At 40.5% G+C, this 19,828-nt stretch overlaps 1 protein-coding gene across 13 annotated transcripts in view; it reads left to right on the plus strand.

Annotated features, from left to right (window-relative positions):
• The window catches only part of adgrb3 (adhesion G protein-coupled receptor B3), an 858,467-nt gene that overhangs the window by 334,665 nt on the left and 503,974 nt on the right, over positions 1–19,828 (plus strand). For 10 of the 13 annotated variants that reach the window (XM_087979341.1, XM_087979352.1, XM_087979359.1 and 7 more), the window contains exon 3: positions 5,854–5,985. The exons of the other annotated variants lie outside the window; for them this stretch is intronic. In XM_087979341.1, coding sequence (XP_087835467.1) covers positions 5,854–5,985 — 132 coding nt within the window. The remainder of the gene's footprint in view (positions 1–5,853; positions 5,986–19,828) is intronic. 13 annotated transcript variants of the gene reach the window in all.

The raw sequence follows: 19,828 nt of genomic DNA on the forward strand, positions 1-19,828 counted from the left end.
TCTGCAGTCCTCACTTAGAGTTACAGAGTCATAGAAATGTACAGCACGGAAACAGACCCTTTGATCCAACTCGTCCATGTTGACCAGATATCCCAACCCAATATAGTCCCACCCGCCAGCACCCAGCCCATATCCCTCCAAACACATCCTATTCATATACCCATCCAGATGCCTTTTAAATTAGCCTCCACCACTTCCTCTGACACCTCATTTCATGCCTGTACCAGCCTCTGCATGAAAAGGTTGTCCCTTAGGTCTCTTTTATATCTTTCCCCTCTCACCCTAAACCTATGCCCTCGAGTTCGGGACTCCCCCACCCCAGGGAAAAAGACTTTGTCTATTTATCCTATCCATGCCCCTCAGGATTTTATAAACCTCTATAAGATCACCCCTCAGCCTCTGACACCAGGGAAAACAGCCCAGCCTATCCAACCACTCTCTATAGCTAAAATCCTCCAATGTAAATCTTTTCCGAACTCTTTCAAGTTTCACAACATCCTTCCAATAGGAAGAATTGCACACAATATTTCAAAAGTGGCCTAACCAATGACCATACAGCTGCAACATGACCTCCCAACTCCAGTACAAAATACTCTGACCAATAAAGGAAAGCATACCAAACACCTTCTTCACTATCTTACCTACCTGCAACTCCACTTTGAAGGAGCTATGAACCTACACTCCAAGGTCTCTTTGTTCAGCAACACTCCTTAGGAACTTAGCATTTAGTGCATAAGTCCTGCTAAGATTTGCTTTCCCAAAATGCAGCACCTTGCATTTATCTAAATTAAACTGCATTTGCTGCTTCTCAGCCCATTGGCCCATCTGGTCCAGATCCTGTTGTAATCTGAGAAAACCCTCTTCACTGTCCACAACACCTCCAATTTTGGTGTCATCTGCAAACTTACTAACTGTACCTCTTATGCTAATATCAAAATCATTTATAGCAATGATGAAAAGTAGTGGACCCAGCACCGATCCTTGTGGCACTCCACTGGTCACAGGCCTCCAGTCTGAAACATAACCCTCCACCACCACCCTCTGTCTTCTACCTTTGAGCCAGCTCTTTATCCAAATAGCTAGTTCTCCCTGTATTCCATGAGATCTAACCTTGCTAACCAGTCTCCCATGAGGAACCTTGTCGAACACCTTACTGAAGTCCATGTAGATCACATCTACTGCTCTGCCCTTATCAATCTTCTTTATTACTTCTTCAAAAACTCAATCAAGTTTGTGAGACGTAATTTCCTACACACAAAGCCATGTTGACTATCCCTAATCAGTCCTTGCCTTTCAAATACATGTACATCCTGTCCCTCAGGATTCCCTCCAACAACTTGCCCACCACTGAGATCAGGCTCACTGGTCTATTGTTCCCTGGCTTGTCCTTACCACCCTTCTTAAATAGTGGCACCATGTTAGCCAACCTCCTGACTTCCGGCTCCTCACCTGTGATTATCGATGATACAAATATCTCAACAAGGGGCGCAACAATCACTTCCCTAGCTTCCTACAGAGTTCTAGGATACACCTGATCAGGTCCTGGGGATTTATCCACTTTAATGTGTTTCAACACATCCGGCACTTCCTCCTCAGTAATATGGACATTTTTCAAGATGTCACCATCTATTTCCCTACATTTTATATCTTCCATGTCCTTTTCCACAGTAAACACTAATGCAAAATACTCGTTTAGTATCTCCCCATCTTCTGCAGCTCCACACAAAGGCTGATCTTTCAGGGGCCCTATTCTCTCCCTCATTACCCTTTTGTCCTTAATGCATTTGTAAAAGCCCTTTGGATTCTCCTTAACTCTATTTGCCAAAGCTATCTCATGTCCCTTTTTGCCTCTTAAGTGTACTCCTACTGCTTTTATACTCTTCTTAGAATTCATTGGATCTATCTTGTCTATACCTGACATAACCTTCCTTTCCTGTAATAATGGAGAGATAAGTTAGATTGGGAGGGATCACCTGTGATTTCTTTACGTATAGGAATGTGAAAGTCAATAAGAGCCAGCATTTCATTGGTCACTTTTCCAAAGGCTTTCAGTGCCAATGAAAAGCCATTAGAACTGACATAACACACTGCAAATTCATACACAGCAAGACCCTTGAAAACTTCTTGAGAAATGCATCAATTCATCAACTCATTGTTTTTGCGGATGTTGGTGGAGATGTACATGATGGCAACACAACTCCTCTGATCTCCTTCAAACATTGCTATTATTTTTTTCTCATAACTACTCTGAAAGGGGGTTTTTATTCAACAAAATCTAGCTCTGAATTAAGTAGTTATGCCTCAGTAATATTCGCCTTATTCGACTAAGATGAATCTTTCTATTTTGCCTGTCCCTTGGTAAGGCAATGGGGATTATGATGCTCAGTTACCTTGATTAAATACAAGACAGATTCAATGAGTTGATTAACCCTTATCTGTGCTGTATTGCAAGATAATTTTTTAACTCAAATTCATTGAGTGGGAATTTCACTCACAGCTCTCTCATTCCAAGGTATGAATACTACCAGCAGCCATAGCTGACAATTAGAGATGCTTCAGTAGTAATATTCAAACTCCAAGAGGGGAAAGGGAATGCTATTGGCTTGGATAATGTCAAATCTGAGCCTAATGGAAGAAGCTTTAGCAGCAGAGATACGTCAGAAGAGATTGTGATGCAAGTAATTTCAATGGGAACAAGAAGGACATCCAAATACCGTGGAAGGTGCAGATCTGAAATATAAGCAGAAAATTTCTGGAAATTCTCAGAATTCCTAACAATAGCTGTGAAGACAGCAACAGAGTTAACTTTGATGACTCATTCACAAACTGTCTTCATTGTAAGATGCTACCCAAAAGCAATGGTCAAAATAAATTTGACATGAAGTTACATACATCAGTATTCGACAGTTGAGCAAAAAGGATTTAAGAGATGATAAGGAGACTTTTGAAAGAGGAGAGAGATGCCAAGGTAAAGGGATTTGGATGGGGTGTGTCCCAGAGTTGAGGGTTCTCATGTAACTGAAGGTATGAACACCAATAGTAACGGAAGTTAAGGATGTTAAGATCAGGGGGAAAAGGACCAAGTAGGTGACCACCAAAATTAGCCCACAGCTGCTGATTGTGCCACTTGTAGAGGCAACAGCTTTAGAAAAGCTATATCAGCTTACTTTCATTGGGGGATACGAAGGCGTAATTGTAGGCATAGTAATTCAACTATTCACCTCTGATTTTCCGCGTTGAGGCAGACAATCTGAAAGAAGCTGCTGAATGCAAGCCTGGAGATGCCTGTGCCTATACTATTTGGGAGCTGATGGTGCATCACATGAGGATTTTTTAGAATTTTAGAAAAATTCCCACTTAGCTGTTAACTCTGAACATTGCACATCTTTTGCCATGCTTTTGTCAGTTCTGTAAACAGTTGTCTTCACAGCTGACTGATCGAAGGAATAGAAGGAGGTTTTCAGCTCTTTATGTCTGTTCTGCTATTCCATTTGATCATCACTGATTTATTCCAACTCCATTTACCTTAGTTCTGTAACACGTTGTATCCGTACGTAAATGGTCTTTGTGCATGTATTGTAAATTTTCCAGTAATAGTTGTTCCAGTGTATAGAAACCTTTTTTGGGGAGGCCTTTGACCGGTGCTGTTCCACAGGGACTGGTACTGGGTCCATTTTTGTCTGGCATTTATGTAAATGATTTGGAATAAATGTAGGAGGCATGGTTAGTGAGTTTACAGATAACACCAAAATTGGTGGCATAGTGGTTAGGAAAAAAGGTCATCTAAGATTATAAAGAGATCTCGATCAAATGGGTCAATGGGCTGCGGAGCAGCAGATGGAGCTTAATTTGGATAAATGTGAGGTATTGTATACAGGGACGGGGCATACACAATTAATGGTAGGGCCATGGGTATTGTTGTAGAACAGAGAGACTTGGCGGTTCAGATAAAAGGTTCTTTGAAATTAACATCACAGGCGGTTAAGAGAGTATTTAGCATGCTTGCCTTCATTGCTCATACTTTTGAGTATAGGATTTGGGACGTCATGTTGAGATTATACAGGACATTGGTGAGGACTCTCTGGAGTACCATGTGTAGTTCTGGTCACCCTGTTATATTAAACTGAAGAGGGTTCAGAAAACACTTACTAGGATGTTGCCAGGAATGGGGGGTTTGATTTATAAAGATAGACTGGAAAGCCTGGGACTTGTTTCAGTGGACTGCAGGAGGTTGAGGTTATTGAGGTTTATAAAATTATAAAAGGCATAGAAAAAGTGAATGAAAAGACTCTTTTCCCTAGGGTGGGGAAGTTCAAAACTAGAGGTCATAGTTTCAAGGTGAAAGGAGAAAGATTTGAAAAGAACATGATGGGCAACCCGTTTACACAGAGTGTGGTTCGTGAGTGTAATGAGAGGAGAAAATGATGGATGCAGATACAGTTACAATGTTTAAAACACATTTGACTGAGTTCGTGAACTGGAAGAATTTCGAGGGATATCGGCCAAGTGTAGGCAGATGGGACTAGTTTAATTTGGGAACATGGTTGGCGTGGACTGATTGGAGTAAAGGGTCTGTTTCCATGCTGCATGACTCTATGACTCTATAACTGTAAATGCATAATTTATCTCCCAAAATCCTTAATTTTTCATATACTGTGCCTTGGACTAGTTATAATAGCAGGGCTTGCGGATTCACAATTTCTCTTTTTTTAAACATCAGAAATCCTGTTATATGCGCCTGGACAGCCGGTTCCTGCTGAATTCAGCACCATGGACACCAACCAGTGTTGGAGTTCATTGTCAGCTGTTCTGAAGACCAGGAATGAATTACATTACCTCAAAATGTGAAACAAAAAAAACCCCAAAAATCTGTAGATGCTGGAAATCAGAAACCAAATCAGAAATTGCTGGGAAAACTCAACCAGTCTGGCAACACCTATAGAAAGAAAGCAGAATTAGCATTTCGGGTCCACTGACTCTTCTTCAGAACTAAAGAAGATGATGTGCAGAAGGGTCAGTGGGCTTGAAACGTGAAGTCTGCTTTCTCTCCACAGATGCCGTCAGACCACCTGAGGTTTTCTAGCAATTTCTGATTGTGAATCTGAAAGTATTATCCATGTAAAAGTTGACTATTTCATGTTGCTGAAAAATTTGGTCCTAAATAAAGATATTTACATGAGAAATTAAAGTGATTCCTAAAATTTTAATGTCATAAATCTGTTCTCCTATCTTCAGCACAAAATAGACAAAACTAGAAAAGGATACCAAGAAGGAACTCACTGACTGGGACATTCCACCATGCCTGTATCAATCAGTCCAGGCTCCCTTCAGACAATTAAACCTAGCCCAGGAATCAGCATAGTTCCTACTTGAAAACATTCAGGCTCTGCACCAACTACATTAATGGATCAATCACTCCAATACCTTGAGAGGCTAGAAACTGTTTAATGTCCAGTCAGTCTTTAATCTTCTGGGAGTTCCAACTCATGTCTTCTGGTCCTCTTTAATCCATTAGTTATAGTCTTTTGAGAGAATGCACAAGTGAGAAGCGGTGGTAGGCCATTTGATCTGTGAACATGGAAATTCTAACCTATAATCAATTGAGAAGCATAGACCAAGATTGGAAAGTTGTATTTCAAACACAACAAGGCCTGTAATGCATTGATCAAGATTGGCTTTGAATTTATTGAACTCACTGGGGGACCAGAGGAGAGAGGCTATTTCTATTGTGTTCCAATACTTTCACTCACTGTCACTGAACCACTAGAATATAGCAAGATTCAAATTGCCATTGCGGGAACTATTTGAGAGTGCTTCTCGGTGGCAGCATTCTGATGTGCTCTTCTTCTGTAGGCCTGGGACATCTGAAAGCCAGAACGTTATGTGACTCTGAGAAAGCCAAGTCTTCACAGCACCAGCTATGCCGAGCGCGGAGACAGGTACCTGCACCTCAGAGGGTTGTGCAGAATGAGGAGGTGGCACTGGGTGAGTGACAGTCTGGATGCAGAATGGTGGTGGGAGAAAAAGAGCAGGCCCATACTGTTGAGACTGAGGTCCAGTATAATCCCTGCCTCAGCTGCTGTAGCTCAAGATTAGTCTCACAACATAATTATAACAAGAGATGGGTCTCTGAACAGGATCAGTTATAAGAGTCACTAAAGCCCTTGTAAAATATTCTGACCTGTAGAATGATGCTTTCCATTTGCTTCTGTGAGAAATGGTGTTCTGTTCTACAGTACATGGCAACTACAAGTGTGTGGTTAGCCAAGCCCCATTGATACAGATCTCAAACCCAGGCTAATGAATGCCCAGGTTGCTGTTATCAAAGCCTAAGTCTTCAAGTCAAACCTCCTATCACATCCAACTTGACATGCTGAGGAATCAGGTTACTCTCCATAGGTTTACCTCTCTGCAAATCATTAAATATACTCGAGGGACAGCCTATTACTAAAGGCATACCAGTATAAATGAAAATGCTTTCTGTCAGTGTGATGCCACTTCAAGCTAGTTCAGTATTTGATGTAAAATTACATGGGATTTACAATACAGAAGCAGACCATGTGGTCCAGTTGGTCTATTGCAGTGTTGATGCTCTCAGCTCTCTTAATCTCACTCTTCCAGTATCCTTCCATTCTTTTCCCTCCCGTGTCTTTACACAGCTTTATCTATCTTAAATCCTTCAATATTCATCTCAATATAGCAATGAACTCCACATTCAAACCAGTTAAAGACGTTCTCCCGAATTCCCTATTAGCTTTATTTGTGGCTTCTTTATACTTATGGACACAGATTTAAGACTCTTTCATAAATGAAATCTTCTCTATATCTACTCTATCAACCCCCCCCCCACCTTATAATCTGAAAGATCTCCATTACATCACCCCTCAGTCTTTTTTTCTGGCACAAGCTACAATGCTCATGGGAGACTACCAGCGCAGTGAACATTACCTATTTAGGCTTCAACACAGAAGGGTAAATCCCAAAACAGATCTCACTGAAAACCTTCAGCCAACAGGCTTAATTCCTTCTGCAGGGAATGGCAATACACCAACTCCATGGAGGCAAAATTAATCAATATCATGGATCTGTCCAATTTAATTGAATTAATTGGCTGCACTACATTCAAGCTTTGTCCAAAAAGTTTGTTCCTGACTGTATACAAACTGTTAACAGCACAGCAGATGATATCCACTGATGGCAATTTAAAATGAGTAAGATATTGAGCAGGGGGAAGAGGGTTGAACAAGTTGTTCACAGTTACATGTGGAAAAGAGGAACTTTCAACAGGTTCACTTGATTAAGGAAGATTTTCGAACTCCCACTTCATTCATTCTCCCATCTACTCAGCTCCTGCAACCTGTTCTAACCTAGCTTCTGGACTACACAATGCTTTTATGAACTGTGAGTGTTACTGGCAAGTTTAGCATTTATTGCCCTTCATCAAATGCCCTCATGAAGGTGGTGGCCTTCTTGAACTGTTAGTAATGGTTGGGTTGTAAATCCTCCTACTGTTCTTTTAAAGGAAGATGTTCCAGGATTTTGACCCAGTGATATTGCCTAGTGAGCTGCTTAGATGGTGGTGTTCCTATATATCTGCTGCCCTTGTCCTTCTAGGTAGTAGTGGTCATGGCTTTTGAAAGTGCTATCAAGGAAACGTAATGAGTAACTATAGTGTATCTTGTAGGTGGTACACACTGTTGCTACTGCGCATCGATGGTGAAAGGACTGAATGTTAAAGATAATGGACAGGATACCAATCAGGCAGACTGTTTTGTCCTGGATGTTGTCAGATTTCTAAAGTGTTGTTGGAACTGCACTCATCCAGGCAAGTGGAGAATATTCTATCACATTTTTGACTTGTGCTTTGAAGATGGTGGACATGAAATGGGAGATGAGTTACTCTCAATAATTTCTGAATTACTTATGTTTTTTAATATGCTATTAGAGAAGAAGGCAGCACTGATGGAGGATTCTTTATTTAAGGGAATTGAGGGGCGCTTATTCGGATATAAATGTGACACCAGGATGTTGCCTCCTCAGTGTTAGGGATGTTGTTGAATGATTGCAATACATTCTTCACAGAAAAGACAAACAGCCAGAGATTGTGGTCCATGTTGAGTACAAATGAGAAAAGGTAGATAGGCAAAAGTAGTCCTGCAATCTGAATTTAGGAAACTAAGCAGAAAATTAGCAAATAGAATCTCTAAATTTTGTAATCTCTGGATTATTACCAGTGCCATGTCCAAGTAAGCATAGAAATAGAAGGCTAACACAAATGCATGTATGAATAGAAAGGTGTTGTAGTAAGGAAGTCTCTAAATTTCTGGGACACAAGGACTGGCTCTGATGGAGTTGGCACCTGGACAAGCCATCTATATTGCATCTGAACAGAGCTGAGAATGAGTTGCTTGTGGCCATTTTGCTAGTGCTTTTGGGGAGGGCTTAAGTTAGCTCAGCTGGGGTGTTGGAACCAGTAGAGAATATCAGAAAATAGTAGGGTGCACAAAATGCTGAGCGAGGTATTCCAGACTAGAGCAGAGAATATAGTTTAGTAGGTGGAGTTTCCGACAAAGGAGAAATGAATGAAATGTAAATCAGAGTTATACTGCAAATATATGAAAGTAATAAGATTGACGAGGTACAGGCACAGATTGCCTTGTGGCATTATGATGCTGTGGGTGATAATGGAGATCTGGCTGAAGGAATGGCAAGACAGGATGTCAAATATTCATGGTTACAAGGTGTTCATAAAGATTAGAAGAGAGGGAAGAAATATGGGTGTATTTTAGATAAGGAGACCATTGCAAAACAGCAAAAGAGGATGTTTCAGAGAGCTCAAGAAGAGAATCAATTTGGTTGGAAATAAGGAGGAAAAAGGGTGAAATTACATTGCTCAATATACTTTATAGACTACCAACTGGGAAGAATCTAGAGAAACAAATTTGTAACGAAATTACTGAGAAGTGTAAACATCATAGAGATGTTATTATTGGGGACTTTAATTGCCCTTATATCAACTGGTATAGTAATTGTGTTAGGGTCAGTAAGGGCCAAGTGTTCCTAAATTCTCCTCACATTCAGGAGATTTTACTACAGAGTATGTGCCAATCCAATAAGAAAGCAGGCATTGCTAGATCTGGTTCTTAGGAATAAGGTAAGCCAAGTAGGTCAAGTAACAGAAGAATCAGTGTGGATTTGGGAGGAGAAAATCATGCTTAACTAACTTGTTGGGGATTTTTGAAGAGGTAACAGAGAGGGTTGATAAGGAGAAAACTATTGATGTGGTGTACATTGACCTTACACAACAGACTTGTGAGGAAAGTATCATGGAATAATAGAAAGAGTATCAACTGAATACAAAATTGATGAGGAGTAGGAAACAAAAAGTAATGTATAATGAATAGTTTTCAGATCGAAAATGGTTTATAGTGGAATTTCCAGGAGGTTTGTACTTGGACACTTGCTTCTTCTTATCTTTCCTGTAAAAAAATCTCAGTCTTGGTGTGAATGGCGCAAATTCAATGTTTGCAGATTACCCAAATCTTTGGTGAATTGTAAACTGTGAGGACAGTATGGAACTCCAAAAGGATGTTGTAATGTTGATAGAGTAGAGAGATAGGTGTCAGATAAAGTTCAAGGCAGAGAATGGGGAGATGATGCATCTGGGTACAAAGAATATGTAGAGAAAGCATAACATAAAGACTGGGGCTCCTGTGGTGCAGTTGCAGTATCCCTGTCTCTGAGGCCTGGGTTCAAAAGCTACCTGTTCCAGAGATGTATAATAACGTTTCTGAACAGGTTGAGTAAGATTAATATAATTGGTCAAAAAATCTAAAATAAAAATTACTATTCTAAAGGATGTGCAGGACCATGGAAACTAGGTGTATATGTATATAAGACATTAAAGGTGACAGGAAAGTAGAGACAACTGTTGGTAAAGCATACAATGTAAGAACATAGAGTTTATGGTCAACTTGTATATGATATTGGTTAGATTTCAGTTGGAGAATTGTGTACAGTTCTGAAGAGTACAGAAGAAGTTAACAAAAATGAGGATGAGGCACTTTAGTTATGTTGAAAGATTGGAGAATTAGGGACCATTTTCCTTGGAAAGGAGAAGACTAAGAGCAGATTTGCTAGACAATTTCAAATCATGAAGAGTTTGGTGAAAGTGGATACAGATTGAGAACCAGAGAGCAGACTTAAAGAATTTTGGGAAAGAAGCAAATATGACATGAGTGAGCATTTTCATAGTGAGTACTTATGGTCTGGAATGCACTGTCTGAAAGTATAGTAGAGATGGCTTCAATTTACTCATTCAAAACAACATTAGATGATTATTCAAATAGAAAAAATGCACAAGCTTTCAGAGACTAGGCAAGAGAGCAGAAGGCTAGCACTTAGTTAAAATGCACTGACATCAGTGAGGATGTGATGAGCCAAGTGGTCTTCTTTTACATACTAACAAAGCTGTGATTCTGTGATAACTGGACATCTCTACAGAGGGCAGTGAGTTTGTAGCTTGATAGATAACAGATAGTCTCCATGTAAATATTTCAAAGAATTATTTGAAAAGATTGCCAATAAACTAGGAAGGAGGTAGATGGGAAGATAATTGAAATGAAGAAAGCAGAAGTCATTGGGGTAGTGTAGTGGCTCAATGGCTAGCATCACTGCCTCACATCACCATGAACCCACGTTCGGTTCCAGCCTTGGATGGCTGTCTGTGTGGAGTGTGCAAGTCTTTCCCATGCTCCAGTTTCCTTTCACAGTCCAAAGATTTGCAGGCTAGGTGGATTAGCCATGGTAAATGTAGGGTTATAGGGATAGGGTGGGGGGCTATGTCTGGGTGAGGTGCTCTTCAGAGAATAGATGCAGACTCCATGGGTCAAATGGCCTCTTTTGCACTTTCTATGATATTCAAATATGGCTCAGCATAGAATCTGTCTGGAATTCATAGAATCACTACATTGTGGAAACAGGCCATTTGGCCCAACAAGTCCACACCAACCCTCCAAAGAGTATCCCACCCAGGCCCAATCCCTCACATTTCCCATGACTAATGCACGTAATCTACACATCCCTAAACACAACTGGCAACTTAGCATGGCCAATATTACCTAACCTGCACATCTTTCGACTGTGGAAGGAAACTGGAGCACCCAGAGGAAACCCGCATAGGCATGGGGAGAATGTGCAAACTCCACACAGACATTCACACGAAGCTGGAATCAAACCTAGGTCCCTGGGGCTGTAAGGCAGCAGTGCTAACCACTGAGCCACCATGCCATCCACTATTTTCCACTGTTTCCTATTAGTATAGGAAATACTAATACAGTTGTGTAAAGAAACACAGGCATTTAGCATTGACTGTCTCTTAAGGGTTGAAGGAAGACCTGAGATTCTAGTAAAAAAATGGCAACATTCAACACAATTTGGCAAAGATAGTATTTGAGATGGCAACATGATCCACCACCATACAATGAAGGATAGCTAGGAGTAGGCAAGAAAACATAAATTTGCCAGTGGAAAGCATAAAAGCAAAGAACATAAAAAAAAAACAATTTTAAGAGGGGAAAATGTAAATCCTGATTGCTTTATGAATAGTTATACTGAGAAGCAATCCAATTGGGATTCATCATTGAACAGAGCAGGGATTTGTGAGACAGCAATCATGGAGGTTTAAGGGATTATTTGGCCATAATAAACCAAGCAACAGGTTGGAGCATCTCATGTTAATTCTACCTCTAATTAAGACCATATTAAAAAATGTGCATCTGCTCTGGTCACTTTACATCGAAAAATATGTTGACACACTTGAGAGGGTGCAAAGGGAGAAAAATCATGAATAATTCCTGAATACAAGACAGCTTATAACAAAGATGTAGACTGAATTATTCAGATTGATTAAAAGAAGGTTGAGATTAGTATGGAGAAACTGCAGTGCTGTCTGTGTTGACTAGATAATAAGGAGAGTTGGGAATGTAGATTTTAGCAGATTATTTTAGTTAAATCTTACCAAATGTATGAACTGTATTAGTTTGAAATAGAGTAAAGAAAGCCCAGAAAAATAGATTGGAAATAAGAGCTTCTAGTTTTGATTTACACTGTCTGGCATTGATTGGGCAATAATAGTGCCAATATAGAATCAGCAGCCTTATTGCTCAAGTTGCACTTCAGCAATGACCTTCACACCATCATAAGGTTATAAGTGAGGATAACTACTGATGATTGTGTGACATTCAGTTCTATTAACAACTCCTCAGATACTTAAACAGTCCATATCTATGTGCAGTAAAATCTAGACAATTTTCATGCTAAGGGTTAGAAGTGGCAAGTAACATACTCGATACAAGATGTACATCTTCAACTCACCAACAATCCTCTGAAGCACCTCCCAAATCCTATCTAGATGGACAAGGTCAGGACATAAAGGAAAGCATCACCACCTGGATCTTTCCTTCCAAGTCATAAACCATCCTGACATGAAGATAATTGCTGTTCCTTCACTGACACTGGATTAGAATTCTGAAATTCCCTCCTTAAGGATACACACTATACAACATAAATTGTAATAGTTCAAGAAGGCAGCCCACTGATACCTTTTCCAGGGCAATTAGGGATGGACACTAAAGGCTGATCTACATCTTATGAAAGAATAGAAGAGTGCAGATTCCAGTTTTAAAGGGGGCCTAAAATGTTCTGCTCAATGAGCTGCCTGTTTCAAGCAGCAAGCCCATTTCCCAGCTGGATTCTCCAGCCTGGAGAAATGAATGGAAATGCCAGTTTGGAGTCCAACATCTCAATGTTAACCAAGCCTGACTTCAATATAAAAGAGCAGAAGTAGGACATGCAGCCACACAAGGCTGTTTCACCATTCATTAAAGTCATGGCTGATCTGACTGTAATCTCAAATCCACAATCCCAAACACATGGCAAGTATCTCTTTAACTCTGTCTTCTAAATATTCAAGATTCTGCTTCCATCACCTTTTTAGAAAGAGATATCCAAAAACACTCAAACTACCTAAGAGAAAAACTTTGCCTCATCTCTGTCTTAAATGGATAATGCATTATTATTAAACTGTGACTCCTGTTCTATATTGTCCTAGAAAAGGAAGTTTCCTTTCGACATATACGCTATCAAGACTGCTTAGAATCATTTATATTTTAATTAAGTCTCTTCTTATTCTTTTAAACTCCAATGATGCAACCCTTGCCTGTTTAGCCTTTCTTCGTAAGACAATTCATCCATTCCAAATAGTAGTTTGGTGAACTTTCTCTTAACTGTTTCTAATGCACTTACATCCTTCCTTAAATAAGATGAGTTTTCCTAATTACTTTTCATAGTTGCATCCCTAATGGTTTGCCATTCATTCAGAAGGACATCCCTCTGTATCGAAGAGTCCTGCAACCTCTTTTCATTTAGATAATAAGCTTCAATATTATTCTTCCTGCTAAAATAGACAATTTTACATTTTTCCACAATATACTCAGCTTGCCAGATTTTTGTCCACTTACTTTACTATGCTTTTTGTAGCTTCCATATGTTGTCTACACAATTTACCTTCCTACTGATCTTCGCATCATCAGCCAGTTTGGCAGCCATAACTGAAGCCCCTTCATCAAAGTCATTTACATGAACTGTAAATTGTTGAGGCCTCAGGAACAACCCCTGTGGCACATTACTCTTTGCGTACTATCAACCTGACCTTTTATTTCCTGCAATAAACTTACATGTGGTGCTTCATCCAATGTTTTCTGGAATTCTAAATACAATACAATCCACCATTTCCACTTTATTCAGAGCACATATTATTTTCTTAAGGAACTCCAATGGATTGCCAAATATGATTTCCCTTACACAAAGCCATGTTGTTGGGCCTGACCATTTGGATTTATCTAAGAGCCTGCTATAACTTTGTTATGATAGCTTCTAATATTTTCCCTGTGACAGATGTTAAGCTATTGGCCTGTAGATTGGAACTTCCTGTCTCCACTAAAAATAAAGGAGTTATATTTTCTACCTTTCATTTAATGGGACCTCCAAAACAAAGCAGTTTGGAAAAATTAATATTAGTGCAAGAATTATCTCATGAGCCATTTATTTTAAGACCCTAAGATTAAGTCAATTCGGTGCACCTCCAAGAATTTATTTAGCACCAATTCTCTGGAGATGATAATTTTTCTGAGTTTCGCTGTCTCTTCCATTTTATGATTTACTGCTGCTTCTAGGATGTTCCTTATATCTTCTACAATGAAGACTGATGCAAACTATCTGTTCAACTCATAGAACAAAAAAACAAGACAACGCATAAACAGGCTCTTTGGATCTCCAAGCCTACATCAACACATTTTGCCCTTCCTTACTGAAACTGTTTTCACTTACAGCATCTGTCTCCTTCTCTTCTGTTCTATTCATGTATTTGTCCAGGTACTTTTTGAATATTACTATTGTGTCTGCTTCCACAACCTCATCTGGCAGTGCATTTATGGCACTTACCACCCTTTGTGCAAAAAACATGCCTCACACATCTCATGTAAACATGCCCTCCCCCCCCCCCACCCCGCACCTTGAAACAGTGTCCCCGAGTAATTGACCCCTCCACCCTGGGAAAAAACACCTCATGCTTTCCACTTTATCCATGCCATCATAATCTTAAAAACTTTGATTAGGTTGTCCCTCAACCTCCTGCATTCCAGTGGAACGAAATCCAGTCTATCCAACATTTCTTCATAGCTAAAATCTCCCAATCCAGGCAACATCCTGATAAACCTTTTCTGTATCTTCTCTGAAGCATCAACATCTTCTGGTAATGTGGTGACCAGAAATGTATGCAATATTCCAAGTCAGACATAAATAAAGTTCGACAAAGCTGTAGTATAACATGCCTATCCTTATAGGCGAAAGTGAGGACTGCAGATGCTGGAGATGAGAGTCGAGAGTATGGTGCTGAAAGTGCATCCGAGGAGCAAGAGAGTCTACGTTTCGGGCAAAAGCCTTCATCAGGAATGAGGCTGTGAGACTCACCATTACCCCGACCGCTATCTACCTATCGCACTCTCAGCTACCTTGCCCCAGCCCCACCCCACCTCTCATTTATCTCATCACCCCTCGGCTCACAGTCTCATTCCTGATGAAGGACATTTGCCCGAAACATTGACTCTCCTGCTCCTCGGATACTGCCTGACCTGCTGTGCTTTTCCAGCTCTTGATGCCTATCCTTATACCCAATACCGCTTCCAATGAAGACAAGCATGCCATAGGCCTTTTTGACAACCTTATCTACTGCGTTGCCACCTTCAGTGATCTGTGGACCTGCACACCTGGATGGCTCTGCATATCAATACCCCTAAGGGCTCTGCCTTTCACTGTATCATTTCCACCAGTACTTCAACTTCCAAAATGCATCACCTCACATTTGTCTGGATTAAACTTCATCTGTCATTTTTCTGCCCATGCCTCCAACTGATCTATATCCTGCCGTATGCTTTGCTAATCCTCCTCACTATCTGCAACACCACATATCTTTGTATCGTCTGCAAACTTTCTAATTAGACCAGTCACAATTTCCTCCAAATAATTTCTGTAGATAACAAACAGCAGAGGTCCCAGCACTCATCCCTGTATAACACCACCAGTCACAACCCTCCATTCCAAAAAGCATCCTTCCACCGCTACCCTCTGTCTCCTATGACTAAGCCAGTTCAGCATCCATCTTGCCAGCTCACCCGATAACGTGTGACTTCACTTTTTGCACCAGTCGAACTACCAGCAGCACTCCGAAAGCTAGTACTTCCAAACAAACCTTTTGGACGAAAACCTGGTGATGGAAAATTCATATAGACAACATCAACTGCTTTTCTCCCTTTTATTACTTCACAAAAAACTCAATCAAGCTTGTGAGGCATGACCTCCACCATACAAAATCCCACGGTCTATAGCTAATAAGATCATTTGCTTCCAAATGCATACAGACCTTGTCCCTGAGAATCTTTTCCAATAATTTCCCGACTACCAACATGAGGCTCACAGGCCTGTAATTTCCTGGATTATCCCTGCTTCCCTTCTTAAATAGTGGGACAGCATTGGCTATTTTCCAGTCCTCTGGGGCTTCACCTGTGGCCAAAAATGTTAGTCAATGCTCCGGCAATTCATTTGCTGCCTCCCTTAATATTCTGGGATAGATCCCATCAGGACCTGAGAACGTATCAACCTTAATACTTTTTAAGATGCACATGTCCTCCTTTTTAATAGCAACTTGTCTTAGAAATTCGACACTTCCTTCCCTGAGATATTTTTCCATCAATTCCTTCTCTTTGGTGAATACTGACACAAAGTATTCACTGAGGGCCTCACCTCTCTCTTGTGGCTCCAAACATAGGTTCTCTCTTTTGTCCTTGAGTGGGCAAACCTTTCCCTAGCTGCCCTCTTGCTTTTTATATATGTATAAAAAGCCTTGGGATTCTCCTTATCCCTGTTTGCTAATGACTTATCATCAGGGAGAAAGTGAGTCTGCAGATGCTGGAGATCAAAGTTGAAACTTTATTGCTGGAACAGCACAGCAGGTCAGGCAGCATCCAGGGAACAGGAGATTCGACGTTTCGGGCACAGGCCCTTCTTCAGGAATCCCATTCCTGAAGAAGGGCCTGTGCCCGAAACGTCGAATCTCCTGTTCCCTGGATGCTGCCTGACCTGCTGTGCTGTTCCAGCAATAAAGTTTCAACAATGACTTATCATCACCCCTTTTACCCTATCTAATTCCCTGTTTAAGTTATTTCCTACTTCCGTTATGTACTTCAAGGGCTTCATCAGTTCCAGTCCTCCTAGACCTTATGTATGCTTCCTTTCTCTTTTTGACCAAGGTCATAACATCCCTCATCATCCAATGTTCATGTACCTTGCCCTATCAATCCTTCATTCTTGTAGTAATGTGTCACTCCTGAACTCTTATAAACTGCTGTTTGAAATACTCCTACATGTCTGATGTAGATTTACCCTCAAACAGCCATCCTCACTCAAAATTCTCCATCCTGGGGAACACCACCAGACACAACCCTCCATTCCAAAAAGCATCCTTCCACCGCTACCCTCTGTCTCCTATGACTAAGCAAGTTCCATCTTGCCAGCTCACCCGATAATATGTGACTTCACTTTTTGTACTAGTCGGGTTCTAATCAATATAGGGGAAGTTCAAATCACCCATCACAACACTCCTGCTGCTTTTGCATCTTTCAAAATCTGCCTACATACTCTGTCCTCTATCTCTCACTGACTGTTGAGAGGCCCGCAGTTTACCCCACATTGTGATTTCACCTTTCCTATTCCTGAGTTCTACCCATGTTTCTTTGCTGCTCGAATCCTCTAATGTATCATTTCGCAGTACAGCTGTGAGATACCTCTTTACAAGTAACGCAACTCCCCCACTCCTTTTACATCCCCTTCTATCACACCTGAAACATGTAAATCCTGGGACATTCAGCTACGAGTCCTGTTCCTCTTTCAGTGAAATCTCCTTAATTGCAATAATGTCTTGGTTCCAAAACTCTAAGATTATCTACCTTGCCTATTTTACTTCACGCACAGAAACACATGCATTTCATACCATCTCCCCTACTCTTTTCAGCAGAGTTTCCCTGCCTGTTCTTGTTCTTATTCCTCTTAGCCTTGGTTTCTTCTTCTCTCACAATCTCTGCATCTCCTACCCTACTTCCCATTCCCTGCCACACAAGCTTAAACTCTCCCCAGACACCACCCCCCGCAAAGGATGTGTGTCTAGATTCTTCCCAGGTGTAACCCGTCCCATTTATGCAGGTCCCACCTCCCCCAGACCCAGTTCAAATGCCCCACTAATCTGAAACTCTCACCCCACACCATTTTTTCAACCATGTGTTCATCCTGTATGTCCTGCTGTTTCTACTAGTTCATGACTTGCATAATTGCATAATCCTGAGATAATTACCTTTGAGGTCTTACATTTCAAATTTCTTCCTAGTTCTCTATATTTTGCTTTTAGGATGTCATCCCTTTTTTTTAACCTATGTTGTTATTCTCAACGTTTACTATAACCACTGGCCGTTAATCTGCTATCTCCTTATTTTCTATTATTAATTCTCCAGCCTCACTTTCTCTGGGATCAGCACTCACTTTGCTAACCTCTTTTCTTTCCAAATATTTATAGAAACTCTTACTATCTGTTTTATGCATCTGGCTGGCTTTCTCTTGTACTTTAATTTTTCCCTCATGAACTTTTTAGTTTTCTTATATATTCTGTGCAATTTTCTGGTGTACAATTTAAACAATTTTTTTTTTCTTCACATTTGATAATATCTTTAACATGGTGGCTCAATGGTTAGAACTGCTTCCTTACAGCACCAAGAACCCAGGCTTGATTCCAACATCGGGTGACTGACTGTGTGAAGTTTGCACATTCTCCCCGTATCTGTGTGGGGTTCCTGCGGGTGCTCCGGTTTCCTCCCACAGTCGAAATATGGGTAGGTCAGGTGAATTGACCATGCTAAATTACCTATAGCGTTCAGGGATGTGTAAGCTAGGTGCATTTGTTAAGTGTAAATATAGCATAACAAGTTAGGGGAGTGGGTCTGGGTGGGTTACTTTTTGGAGGGTCGGTGTGGACGTTTTGGGCCGAAGGGCCTGTTTCCACACTGTAGGGATTCCATGATTAACCACAAATGGTTGGTCCATCCCTTACAATTTTTCTTACTATTTGGAATGTATCTATTTTGTGTATTCTGAAATATCCCCTCCTAAATCTCTGCTATTGTTTCTCTAATTACCTATCCTTCATCCTAATTTACCAATTCACTTTAGCCTTTTCTGTGTTCATGCCCTTATAAATGCCCTCATTTAAATTTTCAAAAAGAAATATTCAACCACTCCTCTCTCCCTCAAATGTAATGTAAAATTCAATTAGATATGGTTGCTGCTACCGAGAAGCTCCCACAATATGAGCTCATTAATTAATCTGATTTCATTACACCGTGCCAGATCTAATATATTCTGCTCTCTGATCAGCTCCCGTAACATGCTGTTCTAACTAAGTATCCCAAAAACATTTTTTGAACTCTGTATTTATGCTGCCTTTGACTTTCCCAGTCAATATTTAGATTAAAATCTCCTATGAAAATCATGTGCCTTTCTAAGTCACCATTATTTCTTTATACATGTTCTACCCTACCATGTGGTCATGATGGTGACCATTTCTTCTCTTTGGCAATGAGCCAGCAATCTATCCGAAGAGTGATCTATACCAGCACTTGAAGCTTTGGAACAACCCACCTGTCTTTTGCATGAAAGAGGCTACCTCTGTAGACATTGAGCTATGAGAGAATAGTTAATTGAAAACACTTTTGCAGAGAATGTACAGCACAACATAACATGTATTCAATGGCTCAAATGGCCTTCTGTTGAACCATAATAAATCAATTTTAAAAAATCAGACTGTTCAGCCTGACCAGTTTTTGCCAGTGTTTGACTCCATTTGAGTTTCCTCTCATAATCTTCATCTAAGGCTATCAATGGGACCTTGTATTCCTTTGTTCTTGTAACTTTTCACTTGGCAACTCTACTCTGTGTGGCACAGGGTTGGAAATGTATTGGCTCAGTGCTTGTCCTGGCAGTTGCAGTGCCATTTTCTCTACAACATCAGCAGGACAACCAAAGAAGAGATAGTTATGCAAAGCCTCTGTTGGGAGGGAGACCTTTCTATTTGGATTAGTTAGGAGCAGTCAAGGGACTTTGCATTGATGGATTTCTGTCACCTATCACCCAAAGACCCTAAACCTCAATCAGGATGAGAATAATGCTT

This window comes from Chiloscyllium plagiosum, unplaced genomic scaffold (assembly GCF_037043375.1).
Source record: "Chiloscyllium plagiosum isolate Xiang-an unplaced genomic scaffold, Cpla_swu_hap1 HiC_scaffold_3, whole genome shotgun sequence".
Classification (NCBI taxonomy): Eukaryota; Metazoa; Chordata; class Chondrichthyes; order Orectolobiformes; family Hemiscylliidae; genus Chiloscyllium; species Chiloscyllium plagiosum.